A 23,090-nucleotide genomic window follows, 5' to 3' on the forward strand; every position below is an offset into this window, starting at 1 on the left:
TGAAATTGCTAATTAATAAAATAGCTAATCAGTAAATTCGCTAACAAATGGAACTGCTTAAAAATGAAATTTCTAATAAATAAAATAGCTAATCAGTTAATTCGCTAACAAATGGAACCGTTTAAAAATGAAATAGCTAATAAATAAAATAGCTAATCAGTAAATTCGCTAACAAATGAAACCGTTTAAAGATGAAATTGCTAATAAATAAAATAGCTAATCAGTAAATTCGCTGACAAATGGAACTGCTTAAAAATGAAATTGCTAATAAATAAAATAGCTAATCAGTAAATTCGCTAACAAATGGAACCGTTTAAAAATGAAATTGCTAATAGATAAAATTGTTAACAAGCAAAATTACTGATAAATAAAACTGCTGATACATAAAATAGCCGATGAACAAGCAGTAAGGAAATTTATGATAGAAATTGCTGAGAATCGCGATCAGTTTGCGCAATAATTTAGCCCGCCGAGTCAGCTGCGAAAGGGGAAAATTACGGGGCGAATAAAATGTCCGTGGGAGGTGCAGGAGGATCCAGTTACATCGCACGGTCCCCGAGACGTAAAAAGTGAATCGAAATCGAAATTCCGAGCCTTTTATCACTTTCCCCGTAGTTACAGAATTCCCGCGATCCAATTCGACCTTCCAGAAAATCTGCCTGAGCTGACGACGCCGATATTTCACGATGGAACTGCGAGATTTTCTCCGGCAACTAGTAGCTTCCGTTGCGTAGCGCGAGTTCATTTTCCGGCTCGTTGTTCGCAACGCTGAAATACTTCCGACTATGCTAATGGCTTGATTGCATCGACGAACGATACGGCCTTGGGTGAGCAATGCCGGTCCAATGGTTTCGCGCGTGTTTCGCTTCCCCGGAACGTCGAAAACGCCAGGGAACAACAAATAAAACAAGTCTCATCGATGCTCACCGGAAGTGTCGACAATTTCAATGCTGTACGCGCTTTCGATTTTTCCCTCCCAGGTTCCTAGAGAACTTCCAAACATTTTTTTAAGTAGGTCATGAACGAATTGTTCGTCGGTAAATTTTATTTTATTCGCGTCTTTGTCGACAGAAATCGAAGAAAATTGTTGTATTAGCCTGGCACGTCAACGAGTTCATTTTCTCGAGTCCCGTATTCAGTGTATTGTTGTCGCGAAATGTGAGAACATGAAAAATGTAACTTCGCTTATATTGAAGCTGGAAATGGCCGCTTTAGGATGCGGTAGATTATGTTAAAAAATGATCGCGAGATCGTTTCGGAAGTTCGAGAAAACCTAACCGTTGACCTCAAGCAAAATGCCTCGATTTTAAAGGAATAAAATAAATCGATTTTAAGTTTTATTCCCGTAGGACATTTTCGATGTAACATAGCTTAAATTAATGCTTAAAGCGTCTACTTAAGGGCCCGGGTCGCCGCACACTATGACGACCCACACATAGAAGAAAACCATATACGTATATTAGTTTTAGAGGTTTCTATCAACCAAAACTGACGCTTTAATATCGAAGTATGCAGTTCACAAGTGGAAAATTTAGATTCCGAAAAGACTAAACGACTGGACTTCGTTTGTAGAAATATCCGTTTTGCAGTTATTGCGGAGATATTTGCAATATTCGGCCAGAGTGGTGTCAATCTCACGAGCATGACGTCACAAGATGGCCTTAACGACGCGCTAGATCACGTTAAAAAATAATCGCCACATTGTTTCGAAAAATTGCAGATACCTGGCCGCTATGATATCCTCGGATCAAAGCTCGAGCATTTTTCGAAACTCTAGCGCAAAGCTCGGGCAGACAGTGCGCCGGAGAATGCAGAAATTTCTACGGGATAGATTGCGAGTACCAGAACAGGGAAATAGAATAATACCGCGAGAAGCCTCTCGTGGAATTCTTTTTATCGCCGACGAGATAAGTTGCGACTTCTACCCGATACCGAACACTCGACAATCTCAGATCGCGAAAACGGGGAACTACTAAGCGTTTAAAAGACTCCTCGTGGATCCGCGAGGAAGAAAGTTGGCTCGGATGAAATATAAATCTGAGGCGGAGTCGACGCGGATTTAATTTCGGATCGTTATTTCCGACAGCTCGAAGACTCTGTTCGTTTCGGCTAAAGCCGGAGTTCATAAACGAACGGAACGAAAGCTTGCGACTCGAAAGTTTCCCAAGAGCCGTTTATCAGCTCGCAGAGCTTGTGGAACGAAAGACGATTGTCATCGGAGAACGAATTATTATTCCGGTATGCAAAAAGTGCAGTTCATTTCTTCCATAGCACAAAAGAATTCTCAATTAAAACCGTCTCCAGCTATCAGACAGTACTTTCTAACAGGGAAGTCGTTAGCAGATTGTTGAATTAATATCGTCAGAATCTAGACACGCCAAACAATGCATCGTTGCCGTTTTTCTATTTGCACGAATGAACATCGTATTTATTATTAATGTCTGCTAACTTTTATCATGTCATTTTGTAATTTCTAAATAAACTTGTTTACTCGGTTAATCACTATTTTATCGCTACTACTATTTAACCAGTACTGCTGGACCCATAAACTTTTGTGGCTATAATAATATTTATCAAGAAAAAATAATAATTAACAGTACAAGGAACAGAATATTATAAATTAATATACACGCACGAAACAAAATTTCATTAGTCGAGGTGAAGGACATCGTCAACTACCTGATCGTGCTAATCACTAATTCATTACACAATTACAATGTTTATGTCTGCAAGTATAAATAACGCGTTTAGTATTGATATGATCAACTGTAAGAAAACCGGTTTAAAACGATGGTAGTTTACAATATTCCAAAAGATTGCAAGAGTTCCGCAGGATTTTTCGCTAGAAAAATGTTTTTTCTGGCGCACAATTTTGACAGGCCATAAATTCCATTATTCTTGACTAAGAGCGAGTTAAAATTTTATTTCCCGGTAGAACGTTGCGCCACGGAACCAGTAAAGAACCCGCCGGTTAGAAAACAAAAGGATGAACGCACGATGTAGCCATGCACGCTTCACCTTTGCCCGGGGACTTAAGGAAATCCGTGACTGCCAAGAATTTATCGGCTGCCCTGTTCCGCTGCCGTCGACGGTATGTGAGAAAGAGGTCAGCCGAAGGATGACGCAAACTTCCGCCTTTGGTGGATTTAAGTTTCTTATTAAACTGACGCGTTTGACCCCCCGCCGCCGCTGAACTTCCCCAACAAACTTAGCCTACTATGTACAGGGGGAACTCGCGGAAGCGCGCATCACCATTTACGATGAGGATTACCGGCGAAGTAACTGCTTAAAAACTTCCCGTCTGCTTATTCCCGAAACTTCGGATTGAATCGTTTTAATTAGCGTGGCGTGGAAGAACCGGCCTGTTCAACAGACTCTACTAACAAATGCTAAATAAGGCTTTTGTTCTCGTGCATCGCTGGCTAGTAGAATGTTTCAGCCTCTGGTCAGACTGTGAAAACCTCGCGTTATCCTGGAGTCAATACATTTTATCAAAATCAAATATTCACTTACACTTTCCGTATTTCTGCAATATGTTTAACAATCGATAGTTCTGTTCGTTGTTAATAGACTGTCCATCTTTACACAAAATAGAAACATTTCAAATTAACAATTTGACTGCCGCCGCGTCAGACGTGTATAGATGATAAACGTAGATTGATTTTTATGCTAATCCATTCTATTTTCCTAATTTTATTAAGATCCGCAAAATGTAAGAATGTTGAAAAAGTTACATAATGCCATGCTACTTAACTTTTCGATTCTAATTTAACTAAACAAAACACTTTATTTTTATGACATTTTTAAGGTTATTTTCATAGCAATCAAAGTGTTCAATTGTATAACCAAATAATTGTATAAATAAGTGTATAACCAAAATCGAATTTTTTACGTAAAGTGTGTGATAGTCGATTGTCAGCAAAAATTAAATTGAGTAGAATACGTCAACCTTTGGTCAGACGCGTCGGGAGAAACTGTCGATTACATTTGCCAGAGATCTTGGAAGACGATAAGCCAGTCAAACTGTAATTAAGTAGAACGGGTTTGCCTTTAGAGAGACATGGTCCTCAAATAAATTAAATTTACGTCTCTTCGTGTACCAGCGGAGACCATAATCTAATTGGAAAATACGGATTCCTGATCGTAGCATTTATGGAAATTTGTACCGCGAATGGCCGGACATATATCGAAACAGGAATATTTGTGCATTGTATTTTCCTAAAGTAGGATACCGTAGATACTGGGCAGACACGTTGATCCGTGAACACGAGCACAATTTGTAGGAGATTTCGTCTTGACAATGAGACCTCCAAGAATATAATAGATGACCGTAATAGTCGCAGCAAGAGTTCGAGTTAAGTAAAATGTATCTTCGTTTGGTCAGACGTTGGAATCTGAGCCCAACGATCGATTAAATTTGCATGAAATCTTCGAAGGCAATAAGCGAATCAGCAGTTGTAATCCTGTTGAAATATAGGAACATGGGACTATGCTTAAGGAGAATGTCCTTGCCTGTGGTCAGACTCCTTCTTTAACCCTAGAAAGATAACCATATGACAACGTACGTAAAAGATAACCATACGCTTCAGAGGCGCATGCTTTTCTAAGGCGTCAATTTTATACTAACAATGGATATTTATTTAAGTTAATCTAGTCATTTTAAAGGTTTGGTATTATTGTAAAAGTAAAATGCATTTATATTATATTTTTTTATATTTTAAGTAATTTTAAACTTAAATCACTAGACCTCTATGAAAACGGTGCAGTCAGTTGTTTATTTCGCAGGTGCCTCTGCGACGTAGGTTATCTTTCTCGGGTTAAATGAATCGGAACAGCAGAGATATTAAAAGTGATATTGCAAATGATGTAAATATATAAACGCTTAAATAGGACGAAATAATTATTTAAAGATATTTTATTTCGTGTTGATAATAAATAATATTGTGACAATATACATTAAACAATATTCCATATATGAGTAATATTTTCCAATACAATTATTTTTGACATATTATGAAATTGAGTAGATTTATACTGCCAGTGACCAGACGGTGCTTGCATTGATACAAAATTGTTTGTTTTAAGTTATTAAGTTTTAATTTATTGAAATTAATTTCACTGGCCTGAAGATAAACAGAAGTAAAATAGATTACAATTAGTCAGGTATCTTGTAAATTATGATATCGATACTGATATTCGATTCGATTTTATGATCAGACTCGAGCTATGTGATCAAATTATAATAAGAGACATTGCGGAATATAGCTAGATTTATTTGATTCCCCGGGTATCGGGAACGGTGGGAGAACGATCATTTAATTTAGCTAATGATGCTTACTCATGTAATGAAATTATTCTGTATTCGACTGCGTGCTCTACGAACGACATAACCGCGGATATATACAATAGATCCCGCGAGAATAACAAATGCCACAAACCATACACTACTGCCTGCGTTTCGGAATTCTGCGCGAGCATGCACGATAATCAAATAGTAACTCATCAGAATGGCCAAATCTTGATACTGTTGAAAGCGATTAACCGGAACGTGGAATTTCGAAAGGTACTCGCACAACACGGGAATAACATTAATCGTACACGGTAATAATTGGAATAGATATACGGCAAACGGTTCATCCTATTCGCATTGCAGCAAAACTACGTAAAATAATGGTCAGCCAACTCTAGAAAAATGCGTCGACTGGATCGGAAGCAAGGACCTTTACTGGTGCGTTTCCAGCTCCGACGAGATCTGAATTCACAGCAATCAGGGACGTGGAATTGCTTCGTAATTGAAGCGCTTAAATACCGGTTAAAACTCTAGAACGTGATGTAGTGCTTCGGGAGGGGGAAAAAACGTGAAAAGCGCGAAATGTTACGTATCTGAAATTATGTGTAATTATTTTCTCATTACCGGGTCCGAAGTGGGTTCTTAAACCCATAAAGTTCACGTCGAATCTAATTGGTTCGACTGTGGCTGTCTAGCTCTGAATTAAATCCAAGGATCAATCGCAGTAAATATTCAAGTTCACTGAGGATACAGGTGCATCCGAAGTGCAATTTACGATTAGTCCAAGGTTCGAATAGATTTAGAGTTTAAATAAATTCTACGTTGAACTTCGTACGAAATCCAACACGTCCAAAATTCTAAATAAGTTCGATTTGTGATTCAAGATCCAGCAAGTTCAACATTCAGGTAAATCGAACAAACATCGGGTCAAAGTTCAAGACCTAAGAACCGATCTAAAAGAGACGAATTCAAGTTACCAATGACCCACAGTTTTATTCGTTCGTGTTCCCTGTTTCCGCCGCTTGGAAGTTTCAATACCGAAAAGTGAAAGTAATTTTCTTGAGTTGAAAGTAACATTCGGCCGCGAAGTAGAAGATCTTATTTGTCGCGGGTCGAATTTATAGTCGAACTTCCCGCGTTCCGAATTCAAACCAGATAAGAGGGACGAGCTGATTGCGTTAATGATATCGCCATTAGAGTCTTACGGGCTTTCTTGTCCCGGCACCCCGTGGAAACCAATTACGGTAATTGGTCGTTCGCTCATTCTCTTCGGATCAAAAACGTCTAGGTGAAACTGTACGCTGCCCTGGCGACGTGAAACCACTTATTGCTATTGCATCAGACTAATCCGTGCAGTTGCCCAACCGGGGTCCAGTGTCCGTTCATTCTCTCCCTTTAAACACTTTTTAACCGTGACTTGGTTTTCTTACATTGTTCCGTGCTGTTGTCTTTTTAAAGCTATGAACGTCGAAGGGAACTAATGGCAACATAACTCTTTGTTGCTGTTTTCTTCTCGTTGCTTTCCTGCATCTCTGCTTTTTCAGTCTCTCGACAAGAGAGTTCTATTCCAAAGAACAGCTCTTATCTTTTACGATTTATCTTCGGTTGTAGTCTGTTAAGTGGAAAGTCACATTAGCCAGTTAAATTAAATACAACGTGTGACGGATGGGCTTCTAAAATTACGTTACCAAGAAACAAACTGTTGTGCGGCTTATTATTATTATATTTTTGTGCCTTCACTTGTTAAATATTAAGTGGAAATAGCAAGTGACGGTCAGACGCATTAATCAACTGTAAAATTAATAGTAAAATTAATTTAGTAAACCACAGACTGTTATATAGCATAAATATAGCATATTTGTATATCCTGTGTGTGAGTTGTAAAACATTAAGTAGAAATAGCTTGCAATAATCAGGCACATTAACAAGTTATAATGAAAGATATGTTGGACATTTTTCAAATTTTATTTTCTGTACAACAAATTATTATTTCAAGATAGACAACATACACCGTATATTTCTGGTTGAAGAGCGTTAAGGAGAAGTGGGAAACTGTGGTCAGACATATTAATGAAATGTCTTAGAAATTCAGAGAAATTCAGATGAATATTAAATCGTATTATAATACTTCGTTGTTATCGCTTTGATAATATTATTATCATATCTCAATATTTCTCCATTAATTCAGACGGATTCAATATTGTTTCAATAATGTTAATTGGATAATTTCATACACCTCCCATGTAAATCCCTCGTTACTTTCTTGTCCTACGGTGATATTTGATTTATTTCAATATAGGTGTATGCGGGGCTTCGTTAGCACGATACACAACGGAAATACGAATCATTATACCTGTTTGCACATCTATCGAAGCATCGAAATAACGCGGCATCCGCGCGGCCAGAACGCCGCGTCGAGCTTAATAATGCTTGTAATTAAATGAAATTTCAAAAAGGAAGATATTTTTAGATTTTCGCAATCTAGGTTAGAAGAAGTGGAGTCAAAGGGGAACTTGTTTACGATAGTCTGTGTCAGGCTCAAAGCTGAACTAAAAAGCTCATTAAACTTTATTAAACATGTTACGCCGGTAAATTTTAAATAGCCGTGCATGTTATGAATCCGGTAAAATTTCCGGCGTAATCAGAAGTTCGCGTTGCTCTTATTAGCCGAGATAATAGACACTGGAGTTTCGCATTTTAATCAAGTGCCGGTCGGACACGTCTTCAATTGGCGATGCGTTCAATGAAATATTTTGGACCGCTCCTCTTTGCAGAATCGAGTTTTCCCTCGGTCTGGGCTTTATTAAATTTTTGCTCCCAATAGGACGCGTCTATTTGCTCGTAAATTTCGAAACAACCGCAATACCGTCCGCAACCCGTTTTTTCATACACTTGTATTAAACTTGTAATATTAATAGACTTGTATTAAAAATAGCGAATTTAGCGTGTTAAGCAGGAGAACAGATTCGATTAAAAATCGTGCGAGATGGCGATAAGTGAAATAATTTTCAAACTTTTTAATCAAAAAGTCGAGAACATCGGTAAAGAATAATTTATTTCATTGAAACAAGGATAAAAACATTTTTACGTTGTTAAAGAATTCCGATTTTATTCCACGGAACGTAGTATAGTATTTTCTATTTGTACTCAACATTTGCTGGTGTTATTACAGTATCATTATCTTCGATATCTAGTATTTTATTTTGTAGTTATAAATATTCTGCTTCTTGTTGATCACGGTTCTTCTTTCTGACTTAATTTTATCTGCGCAACAAGGACGAGCTACGTAATTTTATTTCTTCTACATTACGCTATTATGCTACAATTGTATTGTATTATTATAATAAAATTATATCGCATTACTATGTATGCAATATACGTATATTATTATACTATATTTCTCCTTTTGTTATTATTATTATTATTACGCGCAATTACGATGCCCGCTACGTCAAGTTCGGTTATTTCGATGAACGGTCACGTCGCTACACTTAATGCGAACGACACTGGTAGTTGAAGGGTAGGATATGTTGTAGGTGTAACTTGGCATAATTCAGTAGATCGATGGTACTATGGCTGTGAAATGCTATTATTGTTCGATGAATTGCCAGCTTGATGAGACTGTCCTGGACGCAGACTGCATGTTATCACGTCTCGAATGCCCGCTGCAAATAACCCGTCCCTCGAGCGGCATGGGGATCATAATTGCTTCAACGATAACGTGTTCTAACTTCCCCTAATAGATCAATGTTGTACAGACAACGATGCGCCACCTATTACGTTCGTTCCTTGTAAATAGAGTGTTTCGATTTTCAACAGAAATTCGAAGTAGAGTGGTCGGGCGCATCGATCAAACAACTTCAAAATCTGATCAGCTTCCGAAACTAATTCTCTGGACAAATCACACTTTCGTACAGAGAAATAATTCCCTTTTCATCTTATTCCCGCTTGTAAACTATGACGTTGAAAGACCAAACCGAGGTCAGACAGATTAACAATCGGACAGATCCTAAGTTATTCGTCAGTTTCCAAAATTTCTTTTCCAAACAAATTTCTACGCGGAAAAATATTTCTACGCCTTCTATAATTTTATTTTGGCGTGTAAAAAGTTAAGTAGAAACAGCCAGCTTAGGTCGGACACGCTAGTAATCCACGTTTCCATGGGTATTGTTCAGTTTCGAAAATTTATATCTCGAACAACGTATTTTCTCTCTCTGCGAGCACAACATATTCTCGTACTTTCTATTTTTATTCTCACTTGTACGCAGTTAAGTAGAAACACGAGGCAGTTGTCAGACACGTTAATCAGCTACATAAGAAAATACGACAGCACGACGAGCTTCCGCAACTAATTTCCTCGGCTGCAAATCTTGGCACGAAAAAGTGATGCTATATACTTTCCACTTAACTTTAATTAAAACATGTCGCGTAGAAAGAGTATGTAACGGTCGGGCGTAGTTAATGTCGCATGTGCGCAATAAATTTCCAAAATTTAACGAACCCCTGACCGAAACAATATATCTGTTTAGCCAGTAGAAATGGTCATTGGTAGTCAGACACGTTACACAGTTATATTAACCCTCTATGAGCCCATGTAACTTTCAAGTCACAAGCTAATATATCCACATTTTACTAAATAGTTTTAGTTTTTTTCACAAGATGATGTATACGTCTTAATTGTATAATGCATCTGAAATAACCGATAACAATATTGATGACGGTTGGCTGCACCATTAACCTGAAATGTCAAAATAAATACCTTGCAAGTAGATAGAAACCGAAGGAACCATCTTGTGCAATTGGGATTATTTGTGCTTTTGTTGGTACTTACTAAATAAAAAAAAAGCGTATATAAATAGCTCTGGGTTCGTATATCAATAACAATTTATTTATTTGCTTTTCAATAATCATTTTGTTACTATTTGTATATGATACAGTTTTGTAACTTTCGGGTTACATTGGGAAATTGTGGTAGATTCGAGTGTATTTGGGATAATAGTTGTGCTTTCTCCTATTTTCAAATTTATATATCAAATACCCAAAATATGGATACAAAATCGTATAAAAATAAAAGAGGAATTAGAATTAGACACATCAGTGGTAACAGATCCGAAGATTCTTTATTAGATTCTGAGTCCGATGAAGATCGTCCAGTAGCATTTACCAGACGACGCATAAATATTATTGACAGTGACGATGAATTTAGTACCGAATTATCATCAGATGAGGAAAATTCAAGACCACAAGAAACTATTTGGCAACCAGTTCCAAATGCAACGTACATCTATGTTTAACCCTAAATTCAAACTGTTTTATGAAATTTCACGCTTAAGCATTCATGCACAGAAGTGGAAACATTGTAAGCCGTTGTTACTTCAAAGTTACAAATCGAATTAATTATAATAAAGTAGTTTAAACTGTTAAATATATTTTTAATTAGCATATATAGGTTTATAGTAATAGATTTTCCGTTGCATAAATTTGATTATATTTAAGAAAAAAATTCGGCTCATAGAGGGTTAAAAAATACGCGATAGTTTTCTGGAATAAATTTTCTCAGTCGCAGAAAAATACATTTGTATTACCTTTCTCCATGACCTTCGCTTTGAAAATACAAAGTAGAAGCTGTCAACCATGGTCGGACGAATTAATCAACCCTACCGTCATAAAATGCAACTGAAAAATTCGCTAGAAAATTGATATGCAATCGAGTACGTAGAACGTGAGCAAAAGTTCGTAGAACACCATCGAACGAAATTGAACACCTATAAACAATATACGTGCAATTTAAAAATAGCAGACAAATACTGAAATATATTACGAAGACCGAACATAATCCTCGCGCGTAAAGAGGTCTAAAGGAATGGGTGAACTGCGACCGCAGTAACGAGGCAAAAGCCGGCTAACTTTAAATCGGTCGTTTGTTTCCCCCAGAACTAAATCCTAATCGACGAACGGTTCCGCGATTATCTGGTGCAGGGGAGGGTTTAATTTTTCTAATGTTACACGCTAGTGTGCTCAAGCGGGGGAACGATATCTCACGGAACTCGGAGTTCCGGGCCGGGAACGGTCCATTGATCACGGCACTTTTTTTTCAATTGAAAGCCCCGGCATCGATTTTGCTTTCTCGTGTGGCACGCAACAAAATGGAAGGCAAAATTACCCACCGTGAACGCGGATCCATGTCGCACCCGACACGGCCGGGTCAATTTCGCGGTACAGTTCACCCTTGCAGGGATTGATAGACAAAACGATATCCGGGCCACCAATGCAAATATTAACAATTTGTGGTGTTTCGCCGGAACGAAAAGAGAATGGGATTTCATTCCGCCTCGGTAGGAGCGTCTCTATTTTTCAGTGTCGGCTACAGCCTGGTCGAGATTCCGCGGGTTCCCTGCTGTATCCCGTTGGAATTATATTATGCGACGTATACGGGGAACGCGAGTTGTCACGTGGGACGCGACGTGTGTACGTCCGAAAAGGGTTGACACTTGGACGACGGGGATCGGGTACATTTGGGCCGAGATTATGAATATTGCCGTTTGACCATCTAATTTCTGGCAATTTGTTTAAAAATCCACGCGTTTCATTTTAATCTACGCAAAAATTCTGTGTCAGGAAGTACGTTAAAAAGTACGTTGAAAAAATTGATACATAAAATTATAAACGGTTCTGAGCATACTTTGTATTTTTGTCAATAAGGCTCGCCTTTTCAAACAGAATTTACAATTTTCGGACATTCACTGAACGATATATAATTCTCTATAAATAATAATATAATTCTTCTATAAATAATAATATAATTCTCAGTCCCAGATATATGTCGTAAATTCAAAAATAAATAACATTGTTCTCGGGTATTTAATGTATATTATATATTGTTTTAAGTAAAGTAAGTTAATTGATTATTGATATATATATCAATAATCAATTAATTCGTCGCATAATATTATTTATCTTTGAATTTGTGTAGTTTGGTCACGTGGCCCAGACGAAATAGTAGTCATATATATATATAGTATATTGATATATAAGTAATATAAGTAAATTGATATATAAGAGAGAGAGAGAGAGAGAGAGTAAATTAATTATTGATATATATGACTACTATTTCGTCTGGGCCACGTGACCAAACTACACAAATAAATAACATAATTATTAGGTACTTAATGTACATTCTAGTTACAAAAATTAGTAATAAAATTTTCTGAGTTCTATTAAATCTCAAACGCACGTTCTAGCTTCAAAAATCCTACTTTCATGGACATGTAATATACTTCTGAATATACTAGTCGCCTCGTAAAGTACGTTAACGCCTTTTCAAACGGTATAACTTTTTTAAAATTGGTTCAAAGGATTTTAATATTTTCTGAGATGTTGGACCAATTACTTTTCTATAACGAAAATTTAAAAAAATACATTTTGTAAATCACGGTATAAAAAAGCTGAAGAAACATCATTTTTAATATTTGTATCAATCGCATAAAGAGATAGAATACAGCACTCGCGAAATTATATACCCGGTCGAGCGAAACTCTCAGAAGTCCGCTAGCCTCGTAAAATCAGGCATCAAAGCTATCTTCGCGCGCGGACACGAAGCATTAGTTTCTAAAAACTATCGTTTCGCGATCGCCGTGGAGAGCGACGGTGCCGTGGCTCGTCTATTTCGCTTTTATCGAGGTATCCGGGGCGAGCCTGCAATTTCGCGCGGTTTGGACGCAGCCGGTCCGTTTCAATTAACGATAACGTCGTTCCGTCTCCTCACAAAGAGATTCGCAATTTCGCAGCGACCTCGGGATGCGACGGTCGGTAAAAATGCAAACGTCCCGACGTTGGAACGTCCTCCCGCGAGGAACCGATCGCGATTACTTCCAAATACGTTCCAATGCCGGCAGAAAATTGTGCAGATTATGAACTCCCGGCAGAAAATTCGCAGAGAATGGACAAAAAATGGGCGCGACGCGAGCAGAACATTTTTGTCAGAAAATTCTGCGACCGTCGAAACGCTTCGCTCAACAACAACTTACATATATGAAAACATTGCACCGGGAAAAATCCAATTCTCTGTTCCACGTGTACCACGGAATGTTAGCATGCACTCGTGGAGTTAATTGCTTCCTGGATTGTTCTTGTAATAAGATTACAGAACCTTATAAACCTTTTTAGAAGCTCCAAAGTTCAAGATTTAAAGCTTCCATGGTACTGAAAGTCTGTTATGCGTCTAAAAAATATTGTTTAGCCAGCGAATTTTGCTCCCGTATTGCAGAACGACTGATAGTTGAATTTGGTGATGTCGACTGCTATACTCGAATGCATTTCGTGAATTTGTATAGAATTTTTGGGAGGATTCTAGTGCGATTCACATCTATAATCTGAAGGAATGCATTGCCGAAGTGCCATTTTATGAAAAGCTTGAAATTTCGGTGAAATTGTATTACGTTTTTTTCATTTCGTCTTTGTGTATTTCTATGTTTGTTCCTTTGCGTTTCTTCCTTCGTAGAATGAAGGCGGTATAGACTATTAGAACTTCCATTACGGTTGATCAATGACGGTAACCACGTAACCATAATCAAGGCGAAGCGTAGGTTCTAAGGTCTCATGGTGGCTTATGTGTTCAGCAGAGTACTGGGGTGTAACTTCGCAAAGTTTGATCCATATCGGTCATAGGATTTCCGAGCTAATAGGGAAAACATATACACGAGCGTTCTACTTAAACTATCGCGAAGTGTCGGAGGAGTGAAATCAAGTGTAGGGTGTCTGAGTTCCTTGGCTTGCGAAGGGCGGCATGGCAAAATCTAGCCTAAATGAACAAACGTTTTGGCAGCTGACAGCCATGAAGGTGCATTGAACGTGGTTACCACCGGCTGAAAATATTGTTGACCAATTATCGAATGACAATAAACTTAAGCTCGAATTACATGAAATGCAACCGCATATTTTATCAAAATGAAATAATTAAGGAATTAAATAATTAAGGGTCTATCTGAAATTAAGAATCTGTAAAGAACAGTCGGATTCTCTGGTTCATCATTTCATCCGAGTTTTAAGATTGTAATCGAGAAGGGACGAACGTTCTATTTTAATAAAAAGTGAATTTTTTTCTATCTTATCCAGTCTAATCATCAACCAGCATCAATCACGAACTAGTTACAAGAGTTGATGGATCAAGAAATTTGCAGAGAGATCGATACGATCCGTCACTGTTGTTTTTCCCAATTTTTCCGAACGAATTTCCACAGTATTTTATAACATAACAATAGCCTGCTGTTTCATTCGTTATTTTATTGAAGTACCGTTTTCAATTATTCCCATTGTACCAGTCACTCTTAAATGAATCCACACGATATTTTACAAAATAGCAATAGCCTGTTGTTTCATTTGCTTTTTTAGTTTAAATTTTGATACCGAAACCAACGAAATATTTTTTATTGGTGTTGGTCGTAACAAAATAACTACAAAAAATCATTTTCTATCATTCTCGTTTCATCAAACTTTCCTAAATGAATCGTCCCCACACTTCACAGAATAACAATAGCCTATTCGTCCTTTTTGCCTAAACTGTCATATTGTTTATTAGTGTTGTGCATAATGGATCAACTAAATAACATCATTTCCCAATCATCCCATTTTTCCATCAATCATTCTCTTACGAAATAGCAACAGCTCGCTTCTTCATTTTTGTTTCACTATAATACCAGTGCACCAAACGTTCAAATATTTTTCAAGAATAGTGTGAAAGATATATAGATGGATAGATGATGCGTTTCGTTATTTCGCGAACGTTTTAAACGAACCGTTCTCTCACGGAACCAGGACTTGCCACGATCGAGCGACTTCGGATGCTCTCTCGATATTTGTCGCGGCAATAATGAAGAGACGCGCTCGAGCGAGGCGAGTTTGCGAGCAACGTGTTTGTGCGGGAGGAAGATTTTGGTTCGTTGGTGGTATTCTTGCGGGTCCACGAGCGGTGTCCGTGGGAGATGAGTTTATGTAGCGAGAAACGAGCCCGCGTTATCTTCTGCCGCGGTGCGAGCCAGGCCCCGGCTTCTCCACGGGACATTGCACGCCAATTTTATCCATCACGCTTGATGTTTTACCAGCTGGCAAATCCTCGGAAACGAGGAATATGTTTATCAAACTTCCTCAGACCTGGACCCAGCCATCGGTCACACCTCTCGCTTCATCAAAAACACGCGACGCTTATGAAAATTTCGTCGTTCGTCCCCGTCCCCCCCTTCGTTCTTAAATATTTACACTTCTGTCCCCGAAATTTAATTAAATCCAATCCCGGCGCACTCTTATTAATCGCTGGATTTCAACCGTCGAATTTTCCAATATTTTGCGAAGAACTTAATCTCCCGGTGTATTCCGAACGACCTCATTTTCCTGGACTTCATTTTCCTCGGCTATATTTCTCTGAACTTCGCTGTTATTTACCTTTTTTTAGATATTTTACTCGAACCGTTTCTATTGGGTTGGCAACTAAATAATTGCCGATTTCAGTTATAGATGTCTCTCACTCCCATCTTTATGATATCCGTAAATGTTATATTATAAAATTATTATTATTATTATTATTATGTTATTTTAATTATCCGTGAATGTTAGCAACTGGACAAATCGAATGCAGCGGTCAAGGAAAAGCGACCAGAATTGGTCAATCGTAAAGGTGTCATTTTCCGCCAGGACAATGCTAGGCCGCACACGTCTTTGACCACTCGGCAAAAATTGATGGATATTGGTTGGAAATTGATGTTGCACCCACCATATAGCCCTGATCTCGCGCCATCGGATTACCACTTATTTCGATCCCTGGACAACTTCCTTCGTGGTAAAACTTTTCACGATGATGACGCTGTAAAATCTCACTTAACTCAGTTTTTGGCCGAAAAGGATCAGACTTTCTACGAGCGTGGAATTTTCAAGTTGTCAGAGAGATGGCAAAAGGTCATCGAACAAAATGGAAAATACATTACAGATTAAACTTCATTCCAAGTAAAAAAATTTTTTATTTCATTGAACAAATCGGCAATTACTTAGTTGCCAACCCAATACAATGATTTCTCTCTCTGAAAGGAAATATTTAGATTTATTGTATTTGATTAATAGTTTGTAAAGTGGGATAAAACGTGTGTACACTGATGAGAATTATTTATATTGTTCTACGTACGCCATAAGGAACTTCCTAGACGATGTAAGAAATTGTTCCCCTATTTGGATGTGTAGAGAATGATTAATGAACGTCAGAATTTGCATAAAGGTTTCATGTAAATTCATTAATAATGATACAACTGAGCTGTACAAAAACTGTGCATTAATTAATTGAATGTTCTAAATAGACACTTGATTTTCTCTTAAATATTGTTACTATTTAACCTGATAAAATATACAATAGTACATAGTACACATTGTAAATTAATTGATCCGTTCTTCAATTAATACAGCAAAAGCATTTGTATTATACTTTTCTACAACTGAAATTATAACGCAGTACACAATAATTTATAGCAATTTAGCGAGACTTCTCTACGTAGATTTCATTCAATCCAACGATAAGACAACGAAACTACCAAAAATAAAAACTCAATGGGACGAGGTAAGGTTCATTAGGCGGGTCCGAATTGAATTTCTATAAGACTAAAATCCACACCCTCGTTAAAAACTTCTCAAGCAGTTTAATCTGCCGGAAGGAGCCAGCTTAAGGCGCAAGACAACGAGAGATAAATTTGATTAGGCCGATATAATTCTTAATTTAAGTGTGCCTTCCATTCTTATTTGCATTTCATGCAAATTAGCGAGGGTCGGAACGGATATATCTGCGAGCTAATTGGAAGCTTTAGTCGGCATGAGGATATTCGCGGAGGAACCCATAACGAGAAACACTTCGAAGTAGATCGATAAACTGGTTCGCGGTGATATTTCGATCTTATTTCCTTTCATTTTGCCGGGTAGATAAGACTAGATAAGAGGGAGCCAGTCTATCGAGCGTCTGCGATAATTGAAAGCTCGCGATAAGGTTCAAGTTTTAACTAGAATGTTCTACGACGATAGGTTCTCGAAGATAGTCTACTGACACCTTCGAGAACGCTGTATCTGCCCCGCTGATTAAAAAACCTTATTACCATCCTAAATTTCCCAGTAGAACTCTTGCCCGGCTTTTACAGTGCAGAAAATTGGAACAGCTGGCCTTCGACGAGGCGTAAAACTTTCTGCTTAATCAGTCCCGCGATTTATGGTATAGTCACATCGCTCCCGTACAGTCGGTGTCGCAATTACGTGAAAGAAACTTTGACGATGCCCCGACAATCATTTTTCCACGATTTTCTTCGCAACACGGTGAAAGTTTATTCGATATCTGATTAACGTGAATTTTTCCATTACTCATTCCTGGCTGTGGAAATGGTTACCGACTCATTTTAAAATAAAACGATTTTGTATAATAAATATATATAATACACTACATGTATATGTATATAATATATATAATATACTATATGTATATATAATGTATATATAATACATTAGGTTTACCAGAAAGTTCTGTCCGATAATGTCATTGCAAATTTCGATAGATATGCACATATTCACTTGAGGCATATATTTTTGAAAAATGTTGCTCACAAATTGCCATCACGCTGGCAAGAGGTCATAAGTAATGACGGAAATTATATTGTACAATATATATTACTAAATTTATGAAAGATCTATTATTTCCTTTCATTTCTCAAACGGACAGAACTTTCCGGTAGACCTAATATATTATAATATACATATAGTATATTATAAATATTATATATACATGTAGTGTATTATATATATATATATATATATATATATATATATATATATATATATATATATATCTGATTATTATATAATAATAATATCTGACTATATATATATTATAATATTATATTATATATATAATATATAATATAATATAATATATAATATTATAATATATATATATAGTCAGATATTATTATTATATAATAACCAGATATTGAATAAATTTTCACCATATATATAATATATATAATATAATATAATAAACATATATAATAAATGAATTTATATGTAATTTATAATAAAATGAATCAGAATATGATATTCGTACACTCATTTTACTCGCAAATAATTCTGTTCCACGAAAAGCTATATTCAGCAGTTTCCGGCTGACGATGGGCGTCTACTATGATTCCAGGTATCGTTCTTCTCGACGAGCCCGGAACTGTCGAACAAGCAACGGTTCGAGTACTTCGCGCGCACTATACCGAGCGATCACTATCAGGTGAAAGCGATGGTGGACATCGTAATGAAAATGGGCTGGAGATACGTATCAATCATCTACGAGGAGAGTAATTACGGCATAAAGGTGAGCGTTTAGCGTTATTTCCATAAATAGGCCGAACGCGGACGCCACTCGTTACGCGAGAACGAAACGTCACTTGACACGTTTCCGCGGATTCTCGTAACCGGCTTGCTGCCTGAAAGCCATGCTATTTTTGTCGTTCGAAGGTCATCGAACGTGTTTTTGGCGGTTGCGGAAAATTTAATATTGCTTCTGCAACCGAATCTCCGTAAATCGTACACTCGGTAGAAAAAATCAGCGTGCACATTTTCAAATGGAATATATAGCATTAACAAAGTGTGAACAAAGAAATGAAAAAGTAAATACAAAAGTAATGAAAAAGTAATAATAATGATAACAACGATAACGAACGACCGTAATAAAACAACGATAATGACAATGATATGAATTAAATAAGTTTGGAAAAGCTGCTCTGCTTTGGAAGGTGCGCGCAGATTTTTTCTTCTCAGTGTATAAATATTGCATACAGACTCGTGCCGGAAATAAACGAACGCGAAACTGAAATTCGCGAAAGCACGAGATTCATCGAGGAATATCTATAATGCGAGAGATATTAACTCATTTATCGAGCATTATCGAGGTGAAACCTGGACAACGCGTCGCGCAAGAGTGTGAAGCAAAGAATTTAATAATTTCAATGCTCAGAAATTCCAACGAAATTAATCGGAGCGTCAGAATGTACTCCGAATAATTTGATAATGTCGACAATCATTCATACGACTGTTCTACGTCCATTAATCGGAAAAATAATACTGCGCGGCATCCAAACAATTATGCTACACAGACTGGATAAATAATCAGCGATGCGATCCAACGAATTCGAATTTTCGACAGTTTGTTGAATATCACAATCGCCGGAAACGCGGAATAATTCTTTGCGGAATCTATTTATAGAAATGCATACATGTTCACGGTATATGGTGGTATTTCGACGAAATGTAATGAACACTTCAAAAGTGAAAGGACTGTGCAACTCCATTGCAGCGTAACAACTTCGGCAGCTCGTTAAATGCCGCATGGGCCAAATATTTGTAACGAACGCTGATTACAATAAACGCCGAAATCGGGATGAGAATCCGACGTGTGCTTTCATGGCGACGAGAATTCGACAATGAAAAGAGCAACATCCGACAATGAAGAGATTTCTTTCCTGTAGAATTATATAAAATCTAATTAAATGTGACAAAATGTACAATTTTTTTTTTTTTTTTGATGTGATAAAGTAAAATGTACAATTTCATGTAATAAGGTAAAATATGCAATTTCATATAATAAAGTAAAATGTATAATTTTATATGATAAAGCAAAATGTACAATTTCATATAATGAAGTAAAATGTAAAATTTTATATAATAAGGTAAAATGTAAAATTTTATATAATAAGGTAAAATGTAAAATTTTATATTTACTAGCTAATGGTAGGCACCGAGTAACTTATAAAACATGAATATCTCGATGAATTAATTCATGGCACGAATTTTTTAACGATCAGCTGTTTCACCGTTTAATTTATCATTAGCAATAACTAATAGAACTCGAGATATCCTAATGTATTCGATTTTTCCCCTACGATTTCGGCGTATTCCAACGCCACTGTGAATTTCGGCAGCGTGTATCCGCTATTTTAATGCAAATTGTTGATCGACCGATAAGCGATCGCACAATGATTATTCGGTATATACTCGTAATTATCGGCAGAAATGGGTGGCGAATTACCGGCGCGCGTTAATAGGTCGATACGTGTAAAAACGCGGTCTGGCTCGCGTGAATTTCGAAACGGACGATCGATCCCGCCGCAGAGGAACCCTCAAACAATGCATTTCACCGCACAATGCGATGGACAGCGCAAGCCCGCCGACTCCCGGAAAATCCGCCGGCCACCGACAGATTTTATCGGGGCCTCGTGACACTAATTCGCTTTTAAATAAATAGACATACCGCGCTTCGGAACTTTTATTTGAAAGCCGCCGCGCGGTCTACTCTCTGCAACCGACGGGCATTTCGATACCAATATTTCCCATTAAAAATGATCGTCGAGACAGTGAAAAATCGCGTTGCGCCGTTTCCACGTTTCCGCCGAAAATTCCCGCATTTTCTTTGTTAGCAGTGCTCGCGATGCTCGTGAAACTCGTCTGTACACATTCCCCCCCGCGGAAATTTGCTTTGTACTTATTTCCAGCTGATATTCGCACATTTATTTCATACGCACTTCTAGTGAACATTCGCGCGCCTCTACTAAATATTCGCGCATCTGCTTCGTACACATTTTTAGTGAAAATAAACAGAATTTCTGAATGCACATTTCTAGTAAAAGTTCGCACACTTCACACACGGAAAAATCGCAGAATTTTTTGCTTCGCATGTCTGGTGGAAATTTGCAAAGTACTAGTGGAAATTTGCGCACAGACTTCTGGTGAAAATTTCGCACACGTTCTAGTGGAAATTTGTACACAATCTTCTGGTGAAAATTCGCACACGTTCTAGTGGAAATTTTTACTGACATACTCCATACAAACTTCTGACGCATTTCTCCAAAACATACGGTTTACGCGCTTATGCCAAAAATGGATGAAATAGCGAAGTGTGATGATATCAGAAGGATTTCAAATAATCTTGACACTAGTCTTATCTTATCGAGCCCATTGAAAAATAAAATACATAAATATTTAAATCCTCTGAAAAATTTAGTAGACCAGAATCACATTTTCGAAAATAATAATTAATTAATTAATTAATTAATTTCGCTTCGAACTCTTGCAAAAGTATGAGTGAAACCAAATTTGTAGAATTGGAGCTTGAGACGAAATAAAAAAATCGACACAGACCGATATAGTTCAATAAATCTGTAGAAAACCCAGCTTTGAAAAATCAATATATAGACAGAGATGTTTTACAAATCCATAGAGAAACTAGTTGAAAAAGTTTCAGGATCGTTCCAACATCGATGCCGTAATTGGACTCAAACCGACCGAACCGAACAAAACTGTTCGAGTCGAGTCGATATCTCGAGAATTTTGGTCCGATAACAAACTCGTCTGAAGTCCGAAAAATGTGATCATAACAGTGTTTGAACAAGATCCGGCTGTGGCATGAATGGGGCCGCTGATTCCTATAGAAGGCAGTTGGCTCAAAGAGGATTGAAATCAATGCCGAGTGCGTGCACTTGGACCTGATGGAAAGGCCATAGAATGCCGGAATCAAAGACCACCCTGGGACTTCTAGTACTATTAGGGGATACCCTTGTATCATAGAGAATCTAGCGCGCATAGTTCGCCGGGCGAGGATCGCCTGGTTGAAAAACGGGACAGGGTCGAAAGGTCGTTCCCGTCGAACGACCGGAAGCCTGTAACAACTATAACTGTTGCTGAAATATCGGCGCCGATTGCTTTCGACGCTCACGGGAGAAAAAACAACAGCGCCGAAAGTGCCGTGAAATAAATACAAGAAAGGCTTGCATGATTGATAAGAACGAAATGTAAGGTGACGCTGCAACTGCGATTACGACCGCGACTCATTCCGCCAGCTTTTCGCCCTGGGACACGGTTTTGCTACGTTTTTTTCGCTGTCAGAGACTTTTTTTTCACGCTTTAATTTGCTACGAAGTTTCTCTCTTAGTATACAGGGTGTCCGTTTCAAAACATTAAATCCAAGCGTCTAGAAAACAGATTTTTAGGAAAAATGTGAAATAAGAAAGTCAATCGATTTCAACGCACTTAATGCGTACGGCTACTTCATTTATTTTTTCTTCTCGACCACTTTGAAGATTATTTGAAAAGCGACTTTGTTTCTTTAAATGTAAACCTATAAATTTATTCTGCGCGAAACAAGGATAAACTTTTGCATGAAACATTTCTCGATCAGATTTTATCTCTCAAGGATTATTAATAAATGGAAAAATTTTCTTATTTATTATTTAAGATTGCATGCTGATAAAACAACAATAATTGCATGCTATACTGAATGCATAAAACGCAGACACAGTGCGTTAGGAACTATTTAAATGAGAATGGAGTAAATAAATGAATGCACTTATTGTGTACTCAGGAAAAACGCATGCAAAAATGCACGGACAACATATCTGTCGAACACGATGAGAATGTTTACATCTCGACGAAACAAGTACGAAGAAAATCAGTCTCGAGACGGGCCTCGAAACTTTTGGATCACTAGCTCGTAGAACGGACTGCATTCCGGTGATCATTGCGCATTCCATGGAGCACGTCAGCCGCTAATTCGCAAACTGAGCGATCCTTGTTTCCACTTCTCTAATTAAACCGGATGTTCAATTAAAGCAGTTCGCGTCGTGGTATTAAACGTGACCGTCAAAGCCGGCGTAAAAACAATAGGTACACTGAAAAGCCGTTAATTCTACCGTAAACTGAACGAAGAAGTCCTCTCTCGACAATCGACGCCCCGGCAACGTTGACT

The 23,090-nt window shown here is 37.6% G+C and overlaps 1 protein-coding gene across 1 annotated transcript in view; it reads left to right on the forward strand.

Moving 5' to 3' along the window:
• Positions 1 to 23,090, forward strand: part of Glurb (metabotropic glutamate receptor B) — a 471,226-nt gene that overhangs the window by 399,550 nt on the left and 48,586 nt on the right. The window contains exon 4 of the mRNA XM_076521310.1: positions 18,495 to 18,665. Within this exon, the coding sequence (XP_076377425.1) occupies positions 18,495 to 18,665 (171 nt within the window). The remainder of the gene's footprint in view (positions 1 to 18,494; positions 18,666 to 23,090) is intronic.

Source organism: Megalopta genalis, chromosome 4 (genome assembly GCF_051020955.1).
Source record: "Megalopta genalis isolate 19385.01 chromosome 4, iyMegGena1_principal, whole genome shotgun sequence".
Taxonomy (NCBI): Eukaryota; Metazoa; Arthropoda; class Insecta; order Hymenoptera; family Halictidae; genus Megalopta; species Megalopta genalis.